The 22,753-nt window shown below is 41.4% G+C and overlaps 1 protein-coding gene across 1 annotated transcript in view; it reads right to left on the reverse strand.

The window, feature by feature from the left end:
* lrp2a (low density lipoprotein receptor-related protein 2a) overlaps positions 1-22,753 on the reverse strand; it is a 396,886-nt gene that overhangs the window by 254,136 nt on the left and 119,997 nt on the right. The window contains exons 19-24 of the mRNA XM_073047514.1: positions 18,234-18,515; positions 14,254-14,493; positions 9,683-9,802; positions 9,470-9,586; positions 7,126-7,503; positions 5,091-5,339 (exon numbers count right to left, since the gene is read on the reverse strand). Coding sequence (XP_072903615.1) covers positions 5,091-5,339; positions 7,126-7,503; positions 9,470-9,586; positions 9,683-9,802; positions 14,254-14,493; positions 18,234-18,515 — 1,386 coding nt within the window. The remainder of the gene's footprint in view (positions 1-5,090; positions 5,340-7,125; positions 7,504-9,469; positions 9,587-9,682; positions 9,803-14,253; positions 14,494-18,233; positions 18,516-22,753) is intronic.

Consider the following 22,753-nt stretch of genomic DNA (forward strand, 5'->3'; position numbering starts at 1 on the left):
AAGACCAAGGGACCTCATCAAACAGCAAATATTAGCTCTTCAAAGAGGAAAGTTCTTGCCAGGGTGGAGATCGGATTTGAGTACTTATTTTTGGTGGTGTGCAGACAATTTTGTTCAGCTGGTAGAGATGGTTGAGGTTGAACTTATAGTTGTTGCTGATGATGTGAGCTTAGGAAAGACATTGATGCTGACAGAACATTTTACTATACTGGCATGAATGATCATTCTCCAATAACGAGCCATCAGCTACTCAATCCAGCATCACCATCAAGAGCCAGTTCAGACTTCTTGGGTCATAGAAGGCTGGGAATTTTGAGCATGCTGCCTGGTCTGAGGTCTTGGTTTTCAAACAAGGCTGTGCAGGTACACTGAAGGCAGTGATAAATTTTGTCATTGATATCTACCTTCACTGTGATTGGTTCCAAAGTTAAGATCGTGTTGTGGATCCAGTGCTCCTGATGTTGCCTCCTCTACGTTGGTGACACCCGTGGTAAACAGGGTCAGCGCTTTGATGAACACTCACGCTCTATCCAGCAAAAGCGGTGCTTCCCGCTGGCCAAACATTTTAATTCCGATTCCCATTTCCATCCCAACATGTCACTGTGTGGCTTCCTGTGGTGCCAAGATGAGGTTACCCTCAGGGTGGATGAGCAGCACCTTATATTCTGTCTGGGTAGCTTCGATTTCTCCTTTTGATTAAAAATTCTTTCCTACCCCCTCCCCACTTCTTCTATTTCCCACTCTGGCCTCTTACCTCTTTTCACCTGCCTATCACTTCCCCATGGATCCCCTCCTCCTCCTTCCCTTTCTCCCATCATCCACTCTCCTCTCCTATCAGATTCCTGCCTCTCCAGTCTTTTATCTTTCCTACCCACCTGACTTCACCTATCACCTTCTAGCTATCCTCCTTCCCCTCCCCCGATATTTTTACTCCAGCATCTTCCCCCTTCCTTTCTAGTCCTGAAGAAGGGTCTCGGCTTGAAATGTCGAATGTTTATGCATTTCCATAGATGCTGCCTGGCCTGCTCGGTTCCTCCAGCATTTTGTGTGTGTTGCTCTGGATTTCCAGCATCCCATCTGCAGAATTTCTTATGTCGATGTTGTGGATCTTGCTTGTAAGGAGTGAGGTCTGCTGTGCTCAATCATCACTGTTAGGCGAGCAAAACTGTCTGCATTTTGTAAGTCCGTGGAGGTGGAGGTTGAGCTGATCTGGGTTCGGTGGTTGAGATGACAAGATCAAATAGCAGGCTAGTTCCACTTCTTTGCGAGGCTAGTGATGTATGCAGCAAGGAAGATTGAAAAGAGAATGAAGATCAAAAACTGAAGAAGCTGGAAATCTGAAAATAAAACAGCAGGCCAGGCAGCATCCATGGAAAGGAAAACAGAGCTGAGGCCACAGGTAGAGATCTCCTTGACACACTGAGAAGAGCACTAGTGCTATGACAGAGTCTTACTTTGTCAGACAAAGGACTGAGAACTGACACGTTAACTCTGCTTCTCTCTCTCCATCAATGCTACCTGACCTGCTCAGTGCTTCTAACATTTACAAACTTTACTTCAGATTTCCAGTTTTTCAATTTTACTGTATATTGTTGGTCAAACTTGTCATGCAGATATTTTCCACATTATTAATTGGAAATAACTGTCAAAAAAAATTACAAATGCATAGGCAAAGTCACTGAGTCATGAAGATACAGACCCTACATCCTTGCCAACTCCTGATCCCATCAATGGGGCAACATGGTAGTGTAATGGTTAGCACAACGCTTTACAGCACGGGTGAGCGACCCTGGTTCAATTCCAGCCGCTGCCTGTAAGGAGTTTGTACGTTCTATCTGTGATCAGGTGGGTTTCCTCCCACAGTCCGAAGACATACCAGTTGGTAGGTTAATTGGTCATTGCAAATTGTCTCATAATTAGGCTAGGATTAAATTGTGGGTTTGCTGGGCAGCACAGCTTGAAGGCCGGAAAGACCTGCTCAGTGCTGTTTCTCAATAAATAAAAACAATAAAAATAAATTCTAATCTTGGTTCACTGCATTAGATCTATAGCCTTCTATGATTTTTTTTCAATTCAAATGCTTGTCCAGAAATTTACTTACTTAAATTTATTTAGCGATAGAGCACGGCACAGGCCCTTTTGGCTCTTCGAGATATGCCACCCCAGCAACCCGGGAGATGCCCGATTAACCCTAACCTAACCACGGGACAATTTACAATGACCAGTTAACCTACCAACTGGTATGTCTTTGGACGGTGTGAGGAAACCAGAGCACCTGGAGGAAACCCGCAATCACGAGGAGAACAGACTCCTGACAACTAGCAGCGGGAATTGACCCAGGTTGCCTGTGAAGTGTTGTGGTAACCACTACGCTACCGTGCCCCCCCAGAATGATCTGATAATGATGGCCCCCTTCACAGACTGGCCACCTTCTAGACTCAACCACCCTAAGAGTAGAATATATACCAAAAAAAGGGTTTAATATTGAGGAAAAATCAATTAGAAAGATGATGAAAAAATGCATTGCTAAGATAACTGGAATGTGGGAATCATACCAGTTCTCATGATATAATTTATCCTAAAAGATAAGTAGATATATGGGCCAACCCAAGCTACAGGATAGCTGTATCTTTCTGACAAGGTGCCACATTACATTATGATGGATCTAAGCCGGGGCTCCCAACCTTTTTTATGCCATGGGTGTTACCATTAACCGAGGGTGCATGGATCCCAGACTGGGAATCCCTGATCTAATCTGAGCTCAGAACTGAGCAGTCTAAAGACACCCTGTGTCTTAACTAATGATGTCACTTCAGTTAAACTAGAAGTACTCAGAATATACTTGCGTCAATTCTGGTATGGGCTACCTAACTTAAGTGTGGATTACAACAGCATTCCTGCTTTCAAAACGTTAAATGTCAAATTCAAAGTGACCAAAAATCTGCAAATATTCTGGCTATTTCTACCTTCTCAATACTATCAGCTGGTTATCTAACTGGTGCTGTTACATATAGGACTTCTCTTCAACCCCATGAGTAATGGCAAGGGTAGTAGAAGAGGTCCTAGACAAGTGTGTAACAACATTTCAGAGAGATAATTTACTTGCAGATTTCCTGACCTAAATTTTATTAATACAATTTAAAATCTTGTTGAAACTAAGTTCTGAACTCTATAATTTCCTGCATATTCTGATACTAACAAGCAGTAAACAACAGAAGAGATTCTGCAGATGCAGGAAATTGAGAGCAAAACACAAAAATGCTGGAGAAACTCAGCAGGTCAGATGACATCTATGGAAATTAACAGGATATAAGAATCATGCAGGCCATACCATACAAAGAAAGTATTATTTGCAGTAGAAGGAAAGCGATTATATAGATTGTAAACTGGAGACTGAAAATGTAGATAAAATACTTCTTCATAAAATAGATTGTGCAATCTTTTCTCCTTAGTTTAAAGCAGGGGTTCTCAACCTGGCGTGCACAGACCCCTCGGCTAATGGTAGGGGTCCTGGCTTAAAGCATTGATACGCAAGGAAGTGTTGATAGCAGACAAACTGAATAATAATGTTTTGTAAAATCTTCTGCCCCAGTTGAACATATTAGTTTGGTTTGGCAGTGATAGAAGCAAAAGATCATCCATTCTTAATGGATTAGCACAGTCTACTTGGTAGACAAATAGGCAATAACTGTGGATAGAAAATTACATTCCAATAATATGATTTAAATAGAGGAAGCATTACCACAAGAGTTCACTAATGGCCACTATGTAGAAATGAGCAGGTTAGCTCGGAACGAGATGGCTTTTCAGTTCATTAAAGTGCTTGTTCTTAATAACTGGTCCAACATTGAAGCTTTGTATTGATGGCAAAGACTTATTATGATGATTATGATTGCCAGGTGGCATGGCAACAAAGTCACTAATGTACAATGTACTGTGTATGTTAATCAAAATGGCTTCTTTGTTCTGTTAAGAGTAGGAATGCTTCTTTGTATGATAAGTGCTTTCTCTCGCAGTTGTTTAGCTTTAGACTTGCTGATATCGGGATTGTATTCATTTGTTGACCAATGGGGAATGTTATTTCATCTTGTGGGTCTGGGAGCAGGGGTTTCGCGGTCTTTTCAGGGGAGGCGGGAAGGAGACGCCGAGGAAGGTGGACGTGCGCTGCACTGCTTGGTCGACCACCCGGGTGGTCCCAGGTGCGAGGACGTGGAGGTCGGAGGAAAGTGACGAGGGGTCGAATGGTTCGATGGTTGAGCTCCAACGATGTGCACTAAACTGACTGAACTTTGATAAGTTGGCGCCTTTTACTTTATTTTCTTTTCCTTCATATATATTGTATTGCATAGTACTCTTTTAGTTTTAGTAAAATCTTTAAAGTGTATTCCATAATGGTATCTGGTGTGAGTTTGATATGGTGTGTGTGTGCGTGGCATAAACTTGATTCCCACAGCACCTGCGTGTACGGGAGGTGGAGTTGGTGAGTGGCTGGATCTCCTTTTCCCCTAGACATATACCAGCCTGTTGGGTAGGTGTTACACTAGCACAACGTTCTACAGTACAGGCGACCTGGACTCAGTTCCCAACACTGCCTGTAAGGAATTTGTATGTTCTCCCCGTGACCGTGTGGGTTTCCTCCAGGTGTTCCAGCTTCCTCCCACAGTCCAAAGACCTACTGGTTGGTAGGTTAATTAGTCATTGTAAATTGTCCCATGTGTAAATCAGGGGATTTCTGAGCAGTGTGGCTCAGAGGGCCAGAAGGGTCTAGTCCATGCTGTATCTCAATCAATCAATCAATCAAGGTAGGTAGATAGATACTCAGATATACATAAAATATAGATATCTAATTGGACAAATAGATAGCTAGATAGATCCTACAGGGAAAAAAACTGTTTCCTCGTTTTTCAATAGATAGATTCACACCTTGCTCATTCTTTCTACACGTCACATGAAACTATTCCTTTACTAACAGTTTCAGGAACCATGTGAATAAATTCCTTGGATTATGTGGGAAAAAAATGACAGCAATACAGTTATTGGCCTGATAAAATTCATTTCAGCTGAACACAGAAAAATTAAACTAACTTTACCTGAAACTTTACAGGTCTTTTGATCAGCTTGTAAAGCATAACCTTCATCACAGGTGCATCTGAAAGTACCTCTTTCATTGTAACATATCTGACTACAACTGCCCGGTGGATTACATTCATCGATATCTTCACAGGTCTTAGAATCATTTGTAAGCTGATAGCCACTTGGACAAGTGCACTGTGCACCAAAAGGTCCCTGAATGCATCCATGTGTGCATCCAGCATTGCCTTCCTCACAGCTTTCCATATCTAGATATTGTCAGAAACAAAAGCAGAAGTAATTTTAGAGCAGCATCTTAAATCTTTATTTTAACACTCTCATAACTCTTCATATCATTTGAATCAACTGTTTAGTATAACAAGACTACAAAACAAGTTCCTGGAATTCACTTCTAACTTGTTCCTGAATTCATGGTTAGTAACCTCTCTCAAAGGCAAGCTTTATGAAACCGGAATCAGGTTTAATATGTCGTGAAATTTGTTAACTTTACGACAGCAGTACAATGCAATACATGGTTAATATAGAAAAAAACTGAATTAAAGAAGTATTAAATAGTTAAATTAAAAACATAGTGCAAAAACAGAATTTTTTTTAAAAGTAGTGAGTTTATGGGTTCAATGTCCATTCAGAAATCGTAGAGGGGAAGAAAGAAAGCTTTTGATTCTGGGGCACCAAAGATAAGGGTGACTCGGGCAGCAGCTCCAATTGAAACGATGGAAACTATTAAATACTCATTTGGGCCTGCTACAGCTGAGAACCACAACTGCATTTAAGGTCTGTTCAGTTAGTAATGATGTTTTAATGTGATTAAAAGATCTATTGCTGCTCAGAACCGACAGAAATAGATCAGACTTTGGCATTGTGCCTTTAAGATGTTGGCAGAAGCGAGGTCATCTACTAGGTTAATGATGTGTTCAAATCTAAACTGCATCAAATTAATTTGAGGACTGATATGTGGAAATGAGTTCATCGCTCAGCTAAGCATGATATCTTTTTCCTTTTTCTGATTGATGGTTATTTTGGATTTTTACAGTAAAATAAGTCGAAGTACATTTATTATCAGAGTATGTATATTGAATACAACTCTTGACATTCACCCTCCCGCAGACAGCCACAAAACAAAAACATCATGGAACCCATTCAAGAAAATTTCAGAAACAGAACAATCAGTGCAAACAACAAAAAGCAAGTGGACACAGTAAGAATATAATGTATTAACACCTAAGAGAAGTTTGTATAGGTACGTACATAGTAGAGATATGGAGGGCTGTGGTCCCGGTAAAGGTTGAAATATAGGCAGTTTAAATGGTTCTGGCATGGGGTAGATAGGCTGAAGGGCCTGGTCTGTGCTGTACTACCCTGTAACCCTTAGATTAATAATTTAATTACTAATCATGTGACTGTTCATATATTCCATCTTTCACTGCATGTTAGGTTTACAAATGCAATCCAGTTAGTTCAACTCAAGTGTAAGAACATTTATAATTACTTAAATATCATTCAAATTATGATTCTAAAGTTTAGAGTGATAAGTTTAATTGTAATAGAATTTACAGGTGTAAGTTTAAATGAAGTTTTTCTGAAGGTAACTACAGAAATGAGATGTATATCCACTGGTGCTGCAAAAATCAAGGGAAGTGATTGATTTTAAAATTAATTTGCCTGAAACTTAAGTAACAACTGTAGGAATGTACAATGACCCAGCATTATTATATACATTACACAAAATAACAAAAATATCTTGACTTCTGAATCTGATGCATCACTGTAACATGATTTTAATGGCTCACTAGTTGTTATAAACTCTTAAGATCATAAGAGAGAGAGGAGGATTAGGTTATTTGGCCCATTGAGAGTGCTCTCTGCTCCACACGGACAAATACAGTACAGTGCAAAAGTCTTAGGCATACTAGCTGTGTGTGTGTGTGTATACGTACACTCACCTATAAGACTTCTGCACAGTACTGTATGTACAGTGCTGGGTCCCAAGTTCATTGTACAGAATATGAAAATAATTAACAGTATTTTACTTACTGCAGAATGGAGACTCATCTGCACCATTTGGGCAGTCAGGAGTGTGGTCACAAATCTTATCCAAATTTAGACAGATGCTGAGTCCTGGGCACTGCCACTGGTTGCTGCCACATTGAAATGGTTGCGTTGGGCAGTTCCTTTCATCACTCATATCCCTGCAGTCGTTATCACCATCACACAGCCAAGCCACAGAGACACAGTTTCCATTGTCACATCGAAAATAGTTTGCAGAGCAGTTCTTCGGTAAACAGCTGAGATGTTCATCTGATCCTTCAATACAGTCTGCATGGCCATCACATTCCCAATTTGATGGTATGCAAGAACCATCACCTTGGCACTGAAATTCATTTTGGTGACACATTCCTGGAGGCCGAGTGGCTACAAAAGAAAACCAATATTGCAACTAACATTTCCTGATATTTAGGTAATACAATTTTTGTGTCATCATTCCACACCACAAGCCTCTGGAAGATCCTCAATATTTTCTGGCCAAGAAAAATCTCCAACCAAACCCTATTCCTTCAGTGTCATCAAGAGGACATAGCCACAACCATCATGAGAAAACATTGGAGATAGATGGGGCATGTGTTGAGAAGAGAGGCCAACTCCTTCATCAAGACATTTGGACCCCTAAAGGCTGGAGGAAATGCAAGAGACCAAAGACAGCTTGGTGCTGTACTATAGAGGCAGAAATGACAACCTAGAACCACACCTGGGGCACAATACAGAAGATGGCCAAGGACAGGGAGATGGAGGACCTTACTGCTGCCCAAAGTGCCAGCGGTGTGATGGGCACCAGAAGTAGAATGAGTGTAGTTATCCCCTTTTGTTCAAGATGGTTGAGGAGTAGTAACTATTCTTGAACCTGGTGGTGCCTTCTACCTGATGGCAGCAGAGAGAAAATAGCATCGCCTGGGATCTCTGAAGATGGATGCCGCTTTCCTAGAGCAACATTTCATGTAGATGTGCTCAATGGTTGGGGCAGCTTTACCCATGATGTACTTGGCCATATCCACTACCTTTTGTAGGATTTTCCATCAAAGGCATTGCTGTTCCCATACCAGGCCATAATGCAGCCAGTCAGCACACTCTCCACTACACATCTATAGAAGTTTGCCAAGGTTTTTGATGACATGCCAAATCTCTGCAGACTCCTGAGGAAGCAGAGGTGTAGCCATGCTTTCTTTGCAATTATATTTATATTGTGGGATAGTGATACCCAGGAATTTAAAGTTACTGATCCTCTTCACCTCTGATCCTCTGATGATTGCTCACTCATGGACCTCTCGTTTCCTTCTCCTGAAGTCTACATTCAGTTCCTTGGTCTTATTGACATTGAGTGGGATGTTGTTGTTATTACACCCCTCAGCCAAGTTGTCAATCTCCCTTCTGTATGCTGATTCATCACCACCTTTGATACAGTCCACAACAGTGGCATCATCAGCAAACTTGTATGTGGTGTTGGAGCTGTACTTAGCCACACAGTCATAAGTGTACTGTGGGTGACCAGGGTGCCAAGCACACATCCCTCTGGTGCTCCTGTGCTGATGGAGATTGTGGAGGAGATGTTTTGTCAATTCAAATTGACTGAGGTCTACAAGTGGGGAAATCTAGGATTCAATTACACAAAGGGGTGTTGAGGTCCAGGTCTTGAAATTTACTGATTAGTTTTCAGGGGATGAAGATATTAAATGCTGAGCTGTAATCGAAAAAGAGCATCCTGAGGTGAGCATCTTTGCAGTCCAGATATTCCAGGGTTGTGTGAAGAGCCAATGAGATGGCATCTGCTGTAGACCTGTTGCTTTAGAAGGCAAACTGGAGCAGATCCAAGTTGCCACTCAGACAGGAGCTGATATGTTTCAACACCAGCCTCTCAAGAGAATTAATCACTAAGGATGTAAATGCCAATGGGTGCTAGACATTGAAACAGGTACCAGTATGATACTGTCCCATTCCATTCCGATATGTCCCACGACCTATTCCCATTCCGGTATGTCCCACATCCCATTCCCAATGGATTATGTCCCACGTCCCATTCCATTCCAGGGGTACGTTTTTTTTATGCAGAGAGTGGTATGTGCGTGGAATGGGCTGCTGGCAACGGTGGTGGAGATGGATACAATAGGGTCCTTTAAGAGACTCCTGGATAGGCACATGGAGCTTAGAAAAATAGAAGACTATGGGTAACCTTAGGTAATTTGTAAGGTAAGGACATATTTAGCACAGCTTTGTGGGCCAAAGGGCCTGTATTGTGCCGTAGGTTTTCTATGTTTCTATGTTTATTCAAGTGCGTATAAATACATGAAAATTTCATTTTAAATCAGCTGTAAAATAATACACTTACGACATCCTGCCTCATCCGATTCATCCAGGCAGTCAAAAACGCCATCACAGTGGTAGAAAATATTGATGCACTCCTCTCCACTTGCACATTTAAACTGATATGAGGTGCAGTTGTACACTGTAATGAAATTAATTTTGATTAAGGGATCTAAGTCATACAGTACTATCAATTGAAAAGTTAATGATAAATTTGCTATCTCCTTTTGGCACTCACCACAGCCTTGTTCATCCAATCCATCCAGGCAGTCTTCATCACCATCACAAATGTAAACTGGGTCAATACACCGATGTTCTGGGCATAAAAACTGTTCAGGCTGACAGGAATTTGTGGAATCTTCATTTTGAAGTAAAAGAAAAATGAGTTAAAATCTTCCATAGAAAATGCAGGAGGAATTCAGCAGGCCAGGCTACATCTATAGAAAAGAGCTGCAGGCTGAGAGGCTTCATCAGGACCTTTCCATATGGCCTGCTGAGGTCCTCCAACATTTTGTGTGTATTACTTTGATCTCCAGCATCTGCAGATTTTCTCTTGTTTAAGATCTTCCACTTCTGATTCCTACACTTAGCAACTCACACAACAAAAGGACACATCTCCAATGCTTTTAAAAAAAATTAATTTTAGGATTCTGAGCATTGTGTACAAAGCCTACACTTATTGATCATGGTAATACACACAAAATGTTGGAGGAACTCAGCAGATCAGGCAGCATTCATGGAAATGAATAAACAATTGACATTTTGGGCCAACAGCATTCTGTGATTGCTCATTCACAGATGCTCTTGAGAAGGAAGTGGTGAACTGCCTTCTTGTACTCCACTCCCTCCTTTTCAAAATACTTTGAGGAGGGATGCAAGGATTAGGATCCATATTCCAAAATTTAGATTATCAAATGCTTGTGAATCAGTTGTTAATCAACAAATTGCTGTTAGTTGTTAATCAGTTTCATCTTAGTTTTTGGCTGCCCTATAACTAAATCCTCTGCAGCAAAAATCGCATGTTTCTTTATTCACTGATGTGGTGGTGGTGGTGGTGGTAGTAGTAATACTTTATTGATTCCAAGTGGGAAATTCTTTTGTTACAACAGCAACACTTAAAAACACTTTTAGCAATAAGCAGACCTAACTAATAATAAAGTGCAGAATAATAATATACACAATATTAATTTACCAATGAGCAATAATTTGCAATAATGATTTATGAAATAATAATGCAGAGACTATTGTACTATGAAGTTTGTTCTCTTGTTGCACAGAGATGAACTGTTGTATATGCTTAAAGCATTTGGTAGGAAAGATTTTCTGTAACGATCCTTGTGACAGTGGAACTGAATGAGTCTGTCCGAAAGGGTGCTCCGCTGCTTATTCAGTAGGTCACGGAGAGGATGTGTCAGATTGTCCAACCTTAGGCCTTATGGTACAAAGCTGTAAGTGAACTTCAAATATTAGAGTGCATCAATCAAATATAAGTCAGGCTTTTCTCTCCTGTCGTCTTCGTTATTTAACCTTAATCTATAGTTACAGGCTACAGCACAGCAGCACTGCTATGTGTTTTCATCCTTTCCAACATAATTCACTTACTTAATTAGCTTGCTGTAATAATGGATAACAGTTTGTTTAGTGATCCTTGTCGTAGCCAAGGATGGATCCAGCCTTTTTGATGAGTTTTAGTCTTTTTGCATCCTTCAACATTAAGCCTCAAAGAAGACTGCACTCGCTACGACAGACTGATAGAAGATCTCCAACATCCGGCTGCACACATTGAAGGATCTCAGCTTCCTTACAAAATAGAGTCTGCTCATCCCCTTCTTGTAAACAGTCTTGGTGTTGGTTTTCCAGTCAAATCTGTTGTCGAGGTGAACAAGTTTTTGTGTTCCTCCACCACCGCAACAACTTCTCCCAGAATCTATACACAACTCATCACAACTTCTTCTTCCTAAAATCAATCGCCATCTCCCTGGTTGGTCACATTCAGGAGCAGGTGATTCCTCCCACACTACTCCACAAATCTGCCCACCAGTCATCTACTCCAACCCCTGCCCATCCTTGATACACCCAACCACTGCAGTCATCAGAGAACTTCTGCAAGTGACAAGACTCAGATTTTGTACTGAAAGTTTGAGGTGTACAGTGTGAACAGAAACAGAGACAGGACAGTCCCTGGTGGTGCTCCAGTGCCACTCACCACCATCTCAGACAGAGAACTACCCCGCCATACAAACTGGAATCAGTCTGTCAGGTAGTCAGTAATCCAGGAGATAGTGAATGTCTACACCCATCCTTTGCAGCTTCTCACTCAGAAGTAGTAGCTGGATTGTATTGAAGGCACCAGAGAAATCAAAAAATGTGATTCTCACACTGCCACCAGCATCATATCCAGGTGGGAGTGAGCTTGTTGCAACATTCGTTCCCAATGTTTCGGATGAAAGCTATGTGTAGCTTGTTGCTCACAGCATGCATTTTGTGCTTGTATCCTTGCTGCCAAATTTTATGCAATATCAAAATCTGCAGTATCAAATTGGGTAATGTTCTCTTTTTCCTCTAAGTTTTTCACCACCCTTTGACAAAATTACCGTGCTGGGCTATCAGCAAAGAGAAAGGTGTGAGAATGGGATTGTGATAGGGTTAACAGGAGAAATTAAGAGGCAGATGAACAATTGACTTGTGAAGCAGAGGGAGAAATGGTATTTGAAGAAGAACATAAGCCACAGTCTCTTACGCCCTTTAATCCACTGCTGACCACGGACTTTACAATCCCTGGTACTAAACAAGCGCAAGAACAAGCTCCTCCATCAGGTTTTGGCAAAGCTGCTGTGCTTGTACTCTATCAACTGGCTACTCTCATCTGAAGCTGTAGATTTTCTCCTTCAAGAGGTGGTGAAATGTCACAATAAGCGAGGTGTTATGTGCTTAAGTGATATAGATGACAGATACACAGTGAGTTTTGCAACGATACCACTTTGAAATGCATGAAGGAATTTGAATTCACAGAGGTGAAAGCTGGAGATGCAATTGTTTTAGTTGGTAACTAAACCAAAAGTTAACTGAAAGGAAAACAAGGAGAGTCCAGAACGTGAGTCTAACTTATTTTTTTACTTTAAGTGAGGTACGCACGTTTGACGTGGCGGTGTGGCGACGTATATCATGCACGTACTTTTACATCTATCCCTTAATGAATTAGAGTCATTATGAAGTACAACACAGAAACACACCCTGCAGCCCATCTAGTCCATGCTGAAACTATTTGAACTGCTTACTCTCATTGTCCTTCACAGGGGCCATAGCCCTCCATACCTCTGCCATCCATGTACCTATCCATGATTTAACTATTTAAACAACAAAGAATCATTAATCAAGAAATACATTACAAACACAAGAGATTCTGCTGAAGCTGGAAATCCAGAGCAACACACACAAAATGCTGGAGGAACTCAGCAGGTCAGGCAGCATCCATGGAAAAGAAAATGTCCTGAAGAAAGGTTTTGGCCCAAAACATCGACTGTTTACTCTTTTCTATCAGTCTGGGATAAACCTGCATTGATCACATTGTAAATCAAAGACTAAGTGTCAGCTGATAATTAAACTGCTTGGGTTTCCTTGTATCTGAATTCCAGGTGAAAGCCATTTCTAATCATAAGACTAGGGGCCGAGTTAGGCCATTGTACTCATCCAGTCTGCCCCGCCATGTCATCATGACTGAGCCATTTCCCTCTCAGCTCCAATCTCCTGCCTCTCTCCACAACATTTCACACCCTGATTAATCAAGAGCCTATCACCCTCTGTCTTAATTGCTCCCTCCTCAGCCACCTGTGCCAAGAAGCACAAACCTGACTCAACTGCTGCTAATCAAATCGAGCTGATGAGCTAAATGAGGCACCCGATCAGTCCTGGCTGCTTGTTGATTCAGTGTGATACGCAGGAAGTACCAAGCTAGATAGGAGCGATTTAACTGTGCATCACGACATTCCTTCCTAGAGCTGTCAAATTTATCTCCACTCAATTCACTAAACCTCTAAGAGGACCATAACCTTGTCATAGGGTTTGGAGGTTTGCATGTCTCAATGACCTGGAGAACTATGTTGGCTGGAGTTAGGACTTTGTGCTTTGGCTCATGGTAGGGTCACCTATTTCATACAAGTTAAAGGGTAGAGACTAAGACTAAGAGTGGTCCACTGGTCCTCCAGGTTTAGGGATTCAGCTCAGGACTAACAACCCTGACTGGTACAACAAAATTGTTAAGAAAACAGCAATGTAGAATCCTTCTACTTCTAAATGCAACGGTATTCCTGAAACTCCACCCGGGTCTTGCATGGCTGACAGTAGTGAAAACCGAGCTACTGACAATGGAGGAAGCCCTGAACACCACCAGAGGTGGAGGACCTAAACACCAACAGCATAATGGGCAGCAGAACTTCAGCAATAAGTGGCATTTTGATATCAGAACGTAGATGAAAAACAAACAGGATATCAATTAATTCATCTTTAAAGTTCACCCCTCTCCAACTGTGTCTAGTTTCTCTTTTTAAGTAACTCTTAAAAGACTCAATGAAGGATCATTGCATATCTGTGTGCAATGGTATGGACATTCAGAGATGGAGGTTCCTCTATGGTGCCTTAAACATCAATGGTCTAATGGGCAGTAAGTAAGTCACAATTTATTAAACTATTAAAACAGATGACTATAAAATCAGACTGAATCACAAAAGAAAACTGGGTAGTTTCATTTCAAGTAGCTTAACTTTATCATTTAAACTTATAAAATCATCTTGCAGAAAATATGATACTCACTACAGCTCAACTCATCTGAGCCATCCCCACAGTCATTATCCGTGTCGCATACCCATCTCTTAGGGACGCAGTAGGAATTAGCACAGGTGAAGTAGTCTGTTGCACAAGTGCTGGGCCCATGGGTTGGGCATTCCTGTTCATCGCTTCCATCAGAACAATCGTTTTGTCCATCACATCTCCAGTAACTTGGAATGCACTGGAGATTTGTACATGTAAAGGCCAATGAAGAACATGTAGTATCTAATATACAGAAATAAGACAACAGCCTTCAGAAATATGTATCAAAACATGACTCTGCTTAAGTGGGTAGTCAGTGAAAAGCTCCTATTCACAGGTTACATACACAAGATATGGGGAGGCACGTTGGCCTAGTGGTTAGCTTAGAAAGTGTTTTGTGTTTAATTTGATTTAGTTCAAAGATTATAGCCCCTACAGTGAGACCCTGTAAAAATGTGTTGTTATCCTGAGCATCTGAGCTTTGAGCCAATTTGTTATACATTTTTATGTTGAAACTGAATGAAACAACAGGTGGCTGATCTAGGGATTATGTATAATCTCATAAGGTGAGAATAGTAGAAATGTCGAAATTTAAAGATACCTCCTCCAAGAGGACTACAGACTTGTCGTAAGGTGTGGAGGCCTGCATGTCTCAATAACCCAGACAGCTATGTTGGCTGGTGTCAGGACTTCAGGCTTTGGCTCTTGGTAGAGTCACCCATGCCAAACAGGTCAAAGGGCAGAGGCCAGACTAAGAGTGGTCCACCAAGTTCAAGGGTTCAGTTCAAGGATAACAACCCAGACTGGTCAAAAACAATAACAATTATTTTGGAAATCCTCAATGCTGCCCTAAACGCAGCAAGTCAGTCCTGGGATCATTCTGGTGAACCTCCTCTGGACTCTCTCCAATGCCAGCACATCTTTTCTTGGATAAGGGGCCCAAAACTACTCACAATACTTCAAGCGTAGTCTGACCAATGTCTTGCTTGCTCTTGTATTCTTTACCTCTTGAAATGAATGCCAACAGTGCATTTGCCTTCCGTACCACTGACTCAACCTGCCAGCTGACACTGAGTGAATCCCGTATGAGAACTCCCAAGTGTCCCTGCATCTCTGATATTTGAATTTACTCCCCATTACAAAATAGTCTATGCTTTTATTCCTTCTGTCAAAATCTTTCCTACATCATATTCTATCTGTCACTTCTTTACCCATTTCTCCAACCTGTCTACGTCCTTCTTCAGACTCCCTGCTACCTGCCCCCCACCTATCTTCGTATTGTCTGCAAACATGGCCACAAACCATCAATTCCTTCATCCAGATCATTGTCATACAATGTGAAAAGAAGCAGTCTCACCACCAACCCCTGAGGCGCACCACTAGTCATTGCAGCCACCAGAAAAGGCCCCCTTGATTCCCCTCTTTGCCTCCTGCCTGGTGTAATGGGCAGCAAAGTAAGTTAAAGATACCTAATTAATTCATAAGATACTGAATAACCTTGTGGAACATATAAGATGTCTGATAAGGTCAAGTATAAACCTTATCTCAATGGCAGTCTGGTGTTTGTGATTCATAACGTTGTGATTCGAGTTCTGACTCCAGATAAATAAGCACGCAATTAAGATTGAGGCTTCAGTACAATTCTAAGGAAGTAATAATGGGGCGTCATGGTAGCGTAGTGGTTAGCACAACGCTTTACAGTACAGGCAACTGGGGTTCAATTCCCGACACTGCCTGTATGGAGTTTGTATGTTCTCCCCGTGACTGCGTGGGTTTCCTCCAGGTGCTCTGGTTTCCTCCCACAGTCCAAAGATAGATTGGTTGGTAGATTAATCGGTCATTGCAAAAAATTGAAGTGTGATTAGGCTAGGATAAAATCAGAGGACGGCCAGGCAGCACAATTCAAAGTGCCGGAAGGGCCTATTCCGCATTGTATCTCAATAAATAAAGGCTAAAGCACATTGTGTAAAAATAGTGCTTCACTTGTTTTACCTATAGACACTTTCCGAGTTCACAGAAAATGGTCACAAAACATATACACATCAACAATATCCATAAAATGGATTACATTGTTGTATATTGTGAATAGTACATTATAATTTTAGAAAATAAAATCAGACCTTTATTTCAGTACATGTACTATATTATTAATATACATGTACTGAAATTTGTAAACGTTGAGAGAAAAACACTAAAAATGCTATGCTGTATGTTGGGACCAGGTTAGATCCTTAGAGATCTTGACACCTTGGAACTTCAAATTGTTCACTATTTCCGCTTCTACTATCTCGGTGAGAATTGGTTTGTGTTCCCTCGTCTTACCATTCCTGAAGACCACAATCAGCTCTTTCATCTCATTGAAATCGAGTGCAAAGTTGTTGCTGTGACACTACTCAACCAGAAGGTATATCTCTCTCCTCTCATCTCTATCTGAGATTCTATCAACAATTGGGTCATCAGGAAATTTACAGATGGCATTTAAGCTATACCTAGCCACACAGTACAGAGGGAGTAGAGCAGTGGGCTAAGCACACATCTCTGTGGTGCACTAGTGCTGATTGTCAGCAAGGAGGAGATATTATCAGCAATCTGCACAGATTGGTGTCTTCTGGTTAGAAAGACAAGGATCCAATTGCAAAGGGAGGTACAAAAGCCCAGGGTTTGTAGCTTATCGATCAGGTCTGTGGGAATGATGGTGTTAAATGCTGAGCTATAGTCAACTAGCAACATCCTACCGTAAGTTTTAATATTGTCCAGGTGAACTAAGGCCGTGCGAAGAGCCATTGAAATTGCATCTCCAATAGACCTATTGTGGTGACAGGCAAATTACAGTAGGTCCATGTCCTTGTTGAGGTAGGAGTTGATTCTAGCCACGACCAACATCTCAAAGCATTTCATCACCATAGATGTGAGTTCTACTGGATGATAGTCATTAAGGCAGCTTACACTACTCTTCTTGGGCACTGGTATAATTGTTGCCCTTTTAAAGCAGGTGGGAACTTCTGTCCGTAGCAGTGAGAGGTTGAAAATGTCCTTGAATACCTCTGCGTAGGCAGGAGGGGTTAGTGTTTGGGTGTTTTTGATTTGCTTGTGAACACTGTGGGCTGAATGGCCTGTTCCTGTGCTGTACTCTTCTATGTTTTATGTTCTAAGTCTTTGGACTCAATGCCTCATTGTGCAATTGGATCCTCAATTTCCTCACTCGCAGACCCTAGTCTGTTCAGATGGGCAACGACATCTCCTCCACGATCTCCATCATCACCAGGCTGTGTGCTTAGCTTCCTGCTCCCTTCACTTCATACCTTGAATGTGAGGCTAAGCACAACTCCACTGCCACATTTAAATTTGCTGATGACCCCAGTGTCATTGGCCAAATCAAAGGCGGTGACAAATCTGCTCTTTATTACTTTCTCTATTTGCATCATAGATTTGTACTAAGAGTCTATTTGTTACTTCAATATATTTTATTTTGTAGCTTTTTTTTAAAGACACTGTCTGTTAAAACAGTATGCATGGACATTCTTGAAAATCAAACATATTTCACAGTACTATTCCCATAAAAAAAAATATAGCTACCTCAAGCATATCCTCCCATTTTAAATTGTGCTTTAATGCTATTACTACTTACCAGAACTCTCAGTCACTGGTGCATCAATCAAAACACTACTTGAGGTATCACTCATGATGTAGTAATTATGTGTAATCAATTCTTTCTGAATTATACTGGTAGGTATATTATAAATTTAATTAACAAAACAAAGATAGGCATTCTGAGAACAGAGGACAATTAATGACATTCTGTAAAATGTCATAATATTTATTTCTTAACCCAAGAATGTTTTAATTAAATGTGCTGAAAGGTAAATTTTATCTGGTGCAACTGGAGGAATCTGGAGGATTTTAAGCAAGATCATTAGCTCACTGAAGTTTTCAATTATACTCATATATTGGCTGGTTTGTATGTAAATTTGAACAGTACGTACTTAAAGTTCCACAGTTTACTTCATCACTATTATCGAGGCAGTCGTTAACTCCATCGCAGCGATTGTAACCTGGCACGCATTTTCCATTGGCACAAGCGAAAGAGAAGATGGCACATTGTGGTTTGGGTGGCTCGCTGGATGGATCTTCAATGCAGTTCAGGTTGTTGGAGTCCCGTTTCATTCCATACGGGCAGCCACAGACTCTCTGAAAATTGGGTGTCGGAAAGCAAAAATGACTACAGTCTCCATTGGGGTTTGCTGGCTTGTTACAGGAGTTAGACCCTATATTTTAAAAACAGCAGAATGTTTATCAGATGGACATAAAAGATAATAGGACTTCAATACAAAACCAGTATTTGCTTTATTTAATCAGACAGGTAATTTTTAATTATAATTGAAGTAGAATGCCTTAATTCACAGAAATGATCCAGGTTATAACATTGATACAACCATTCATTAAACACAGCAAGAGTATTTTCCTTTTTAACAAAAATGTGGACCTGAAGTTCAACTGGGACTCACAGATTCCTACACAATCTAACTGGCAGAAGCCAAAATCCATACACGGAGGAAGATTTCATCACTTTAGTAATGGAGATGTGTAAATGTGTATATGTTATTTGTGTACTGTATTTAAAGCAGATACTTCTGCTTATTTTGTAATGTGATTGTAATTACATTGTGGGGAGCATCATATTCTAATTCACGTGTAGCCTTAAGGATGGTATGTCCTGTTACCTAATAAAATGGGGCATCTCACCCTCAGTGAGAGAGAAGTTGGTCTCAATATGATGCCAGCTGTATCTCATTTTGTCGAATAAAGACACTAATTCATATGTACACACTGTGTCCTGGTGACTTTGTTCACAGGACAACAGTATCACTGCATACATCTAACGTAATTCTTTAATTTCATAGACTATTCACCCTACACCTATCCACAATTAAACTAATGCAACAGATGTTGTATCTCACTGTTAATGAACGTAATTAAAGATCTTGTTATTACTGCTATCTTGAAAAGCAGAACTAAAAATTTATGCAGAAGTCAGATTTCTTTACAATAAAGCTTCTCTAACCCAGGAGGTGCCTAGTTGACACCTGCTGGGGTGCTTCTAGATTACCTGAGGCTTCAACATCAAAAGGACAATACAAATGCTAAATTTGCAGTTGCCAACTCAGACATGACAGCACTTCTGATCTTTTGAAAGGTCACAGATGATATGTTTTGTAACCTCAAAACACTAATCAATTAAAGAATAGACATGGAACTGGTAATGTGAGTCTAACTTAGTTTTTTCACATTAAGTGAGGTGTGTCCATAAGTGAAGTGGCATAATGACTTGTACATTTACATATTTCTATATATAACTTACAATGCATTATGTAAACAACAAAGAATGCTTAATCAAACAATATATTTACAATATTACTGAAATATTAAATACACAACAGATTTTATCCAGAGCAAGTCATTCAGCTAAATTTGATTATTAATTTATTGCACATTTCACTTATGGGAAAATTGGCTTTTCATAGAAACATAGAAAACCTACAGCACAATACAGGCCCTTCGGCCCACAAAGGTGTGCCGAACATGTCCCTACCTTAGAAATTACTAGCCTTACCTATAGCCTTCTATTTTACTAAGCTCCATGTACCTATCTAAAAGTCTCTTAAAAGACCCTATCGTATCCGCCTCCACAACCGTTGCCGGCAGCCCATTCCACGCACTCACCACTCTCTGAGTAAAACACTTACCCCTGACATCTCCTCTGTACCTACTCCCCAGCACCTTAAACCTGTCCCCTCTTGTGGCATCAATGCCTCTCATCATCTTATACACCTCTATCAGGTCACCTCTCATCCTCCTTCACTCCAAGGAGTAAAGGCCGAGTTCACTCATCCTATTCTCATAAGGCATGCTCCCCAATCCAGGCAATATCCTTGTAAATCACCTCTGCACCCTTTCTATGGTTTCCACATCCTTCCTGTAGTGAGGTGACCAGAACTGAGCACAGTAGTCCAAGTGGGGGACTGTTATGCCGTTGGCCCCCTCCTTTGTGAAAATCGCAAGAACTCTAGTTAAGGGGGGTCAACTGACCCAAGAGAGAGAGACGTGCGGAAGACCACGTCCTCCCAAGAAGCAGAATAAAGGTGACTTTGACTATTGTCTCATGGAGACCACGTGAAAAGCCCTCGGGCAAAGTGGGCTGGTTGAGAGAGAGATCGCATTACCTGCAACTTGATTGACACCTGCGATCCCGTGAAGAAGTATAAAGGCGGGTCTGAGGGGAGGACCCTCAGAAGCACCCAGACGCACCCAGTAGACACGAGATCGAATTCCCGTGGGAGCGGGACGCCATTTTGAAGGAAGCCACGTACGCTAGATTCCGAATTTGAATCTGTGGCTAAAACCAACGAAAGACTGCTTTTAAATAACAACGGGGAAGTCTGCTCCCCTGATTCCAAGAACCAGCTCTGCCAAGACAACGGGCAAGTGTGTATCTTTTCTAAATCCTCTCTCTCTCTACAACGAGGAAAAGCCGGCAAACTTCTGAGTGACTCTTTATATTTCCGTTGGACTCCGTATTAACCCCTAGACAACTGTAGAGCTTATTTCTGATTGATTATGGTTACACCGGTGTTTTAGATTGAGTTTTGACGATCTGAATGTTTTGTATTAACCATACGTTTGTGCCCTTGTTGAATAAAACGTTTGAAAATAGTAGCATCCGACTCAGCTGACCCATCTATCTTTGCTGGTAAGTTACCTGGTTACGGGGTTTTCGTAACAAGTGGTCCTAGAGGTAGAAAATAAAGATGAGAAACGGATAAAGCTGTTAAAACGTCCAGAGTTGGACGTGGTTGATCTGTCTGGTTTGGCAGAATTGTTTGGAGAAGTTGAGAGTTCTAAAGATGTTCTTGATGGTCCCGAGAGTGGAATGAGGGCAGTCTTAGAGGAGAAGGGTATCCTTGCTGTGGAGAAGTCAGCTGACATGGCCGAGGAGGTTGTTTCAGCTCGCAGGGTTGCGCCTTCCCCAACAGGGGGCTGCCTGGAGAGTAACTGGAAGGAGGGGGGGACGTTAGAATTTGAAAAAGTTACGGGTGTTGAAAGCCTGGAAGAGGCCAATGTCCCGTTTGAGTGTGTCCAAGATGGGGATGCACATGGTGCTGAACCTAGTCACGGAACTCAAGGGAAAGGGGAATGTGTAGTTCCCAAATTGAATGAAGAAAATTTAAAGGCTGGACTGATATCAAAAGCAACAACCAGGCTACAGAGACAATGGCTTGGTACCACAAAACCTGTGAATCAATTACAGGTTGTGTTGGAAGGTAAAGGGGCCCCACACGCTATTGTTATTCCAGAGTGTGGTGTGAAAAGGCAGAATTTGAAATGCTGTCTGAACAAAGCGGGATCGCTTGCGGATCTTAAATTGGAAACTAATAGCATGATGGGTCCTGAAGAGAAAAACAACAAATTGCCTAAAATTAAGGAATTCGGTGGTCTAAGTTTGGAACACGCTGATAAAATAACTCCTATGAAAGGAGCGGGCGAAAGCCTATTTCGCCAGGGTGCCCAAGATCGCCACGAGGGAATTAACCGGAAAAGAGGCGAGGGTTAATGGGGACGCGATTTTTAAAATAGCAGAAGCCGGTTTTAAGGGATTTTGACAAAGTATGTGAATAATAAAGACAACACCCATGGAAGCTTGACTGTTAAGTTTGAAAGTAACATAAAAATTTGTCTTTTGCATGAACCTTTGTAGATGTATGTAAGCTAAGATCACACCTCCTTAGTTATGTTGCTGAAGAAAGCAAATAAATAAGGTGGTTATTGAGCTGAAGTTTGATGCTACCAGGCGTTAGTATGGCACATGAGGTTAAGGTATTAAAGAAAAGGGGCACTGTACTTGTTACCTGTTTAGATACTGACTTGAATGTATAACAGTAGTACTCTGTGAAGAGAAAAGCTTGTGTAATATGTAGATTCGAAAAAAAAATTCCTGTGTCAACCTGTTTTTAACCACTGGTTAAAAACCCATTATGGGGGGAGGTGTTATGCCGTTGGCCCCCTCCTTTGTGAAAATCGCAAGAACTCTAGTTAAGGGGGGTCAACTGACCCAAGAGAGAGAGAGACGTGCGGAAGACCACGTCCTCCCAAGAAGCAGAATAAAGGTGACTTTGACTATTGTCTCATGGAGACCACGTGAAAAGCCCTCGGGCAAAGTGGGCTGGTTGAGAGAGAGATCGCATTACCTGCAACTTGATTGACACCTGCGATCCCGTGAAGAAGTATAAAGGCAGGTCTGAGGGGAGGACCCTCAGAAGCACCCAGACGCACCCAGTAGACACGAGATCGAATTCCCGTGGGAGCGGGACGCCATTTTGAAGGAAGCCACGTACGCTAGATTCCGAATTTGAATCTGTGGCTAAAACCAACGAAAGACTGCTTTTAAATAACAACGGGGAAGTCTGCTCCCCTGATTCCAAGAACCAGCTCTGCCAAGACAACGGGC

The sequence above is a fragment of the Hemitrygon akajei genome, chromosome 5 (assembly GCF_048418815.1).
Source record: "Hemitrygon akajei chromosome 5, sHemAka1.3, whole genome shotgun sequence".
Lineage (NCBI taxonomy): Eukaryota > Metazoa > Chordata > Chondrichthyes > Myliobatiformes > Dasyatidae > Hemitrygon > Hemitrygon akajei.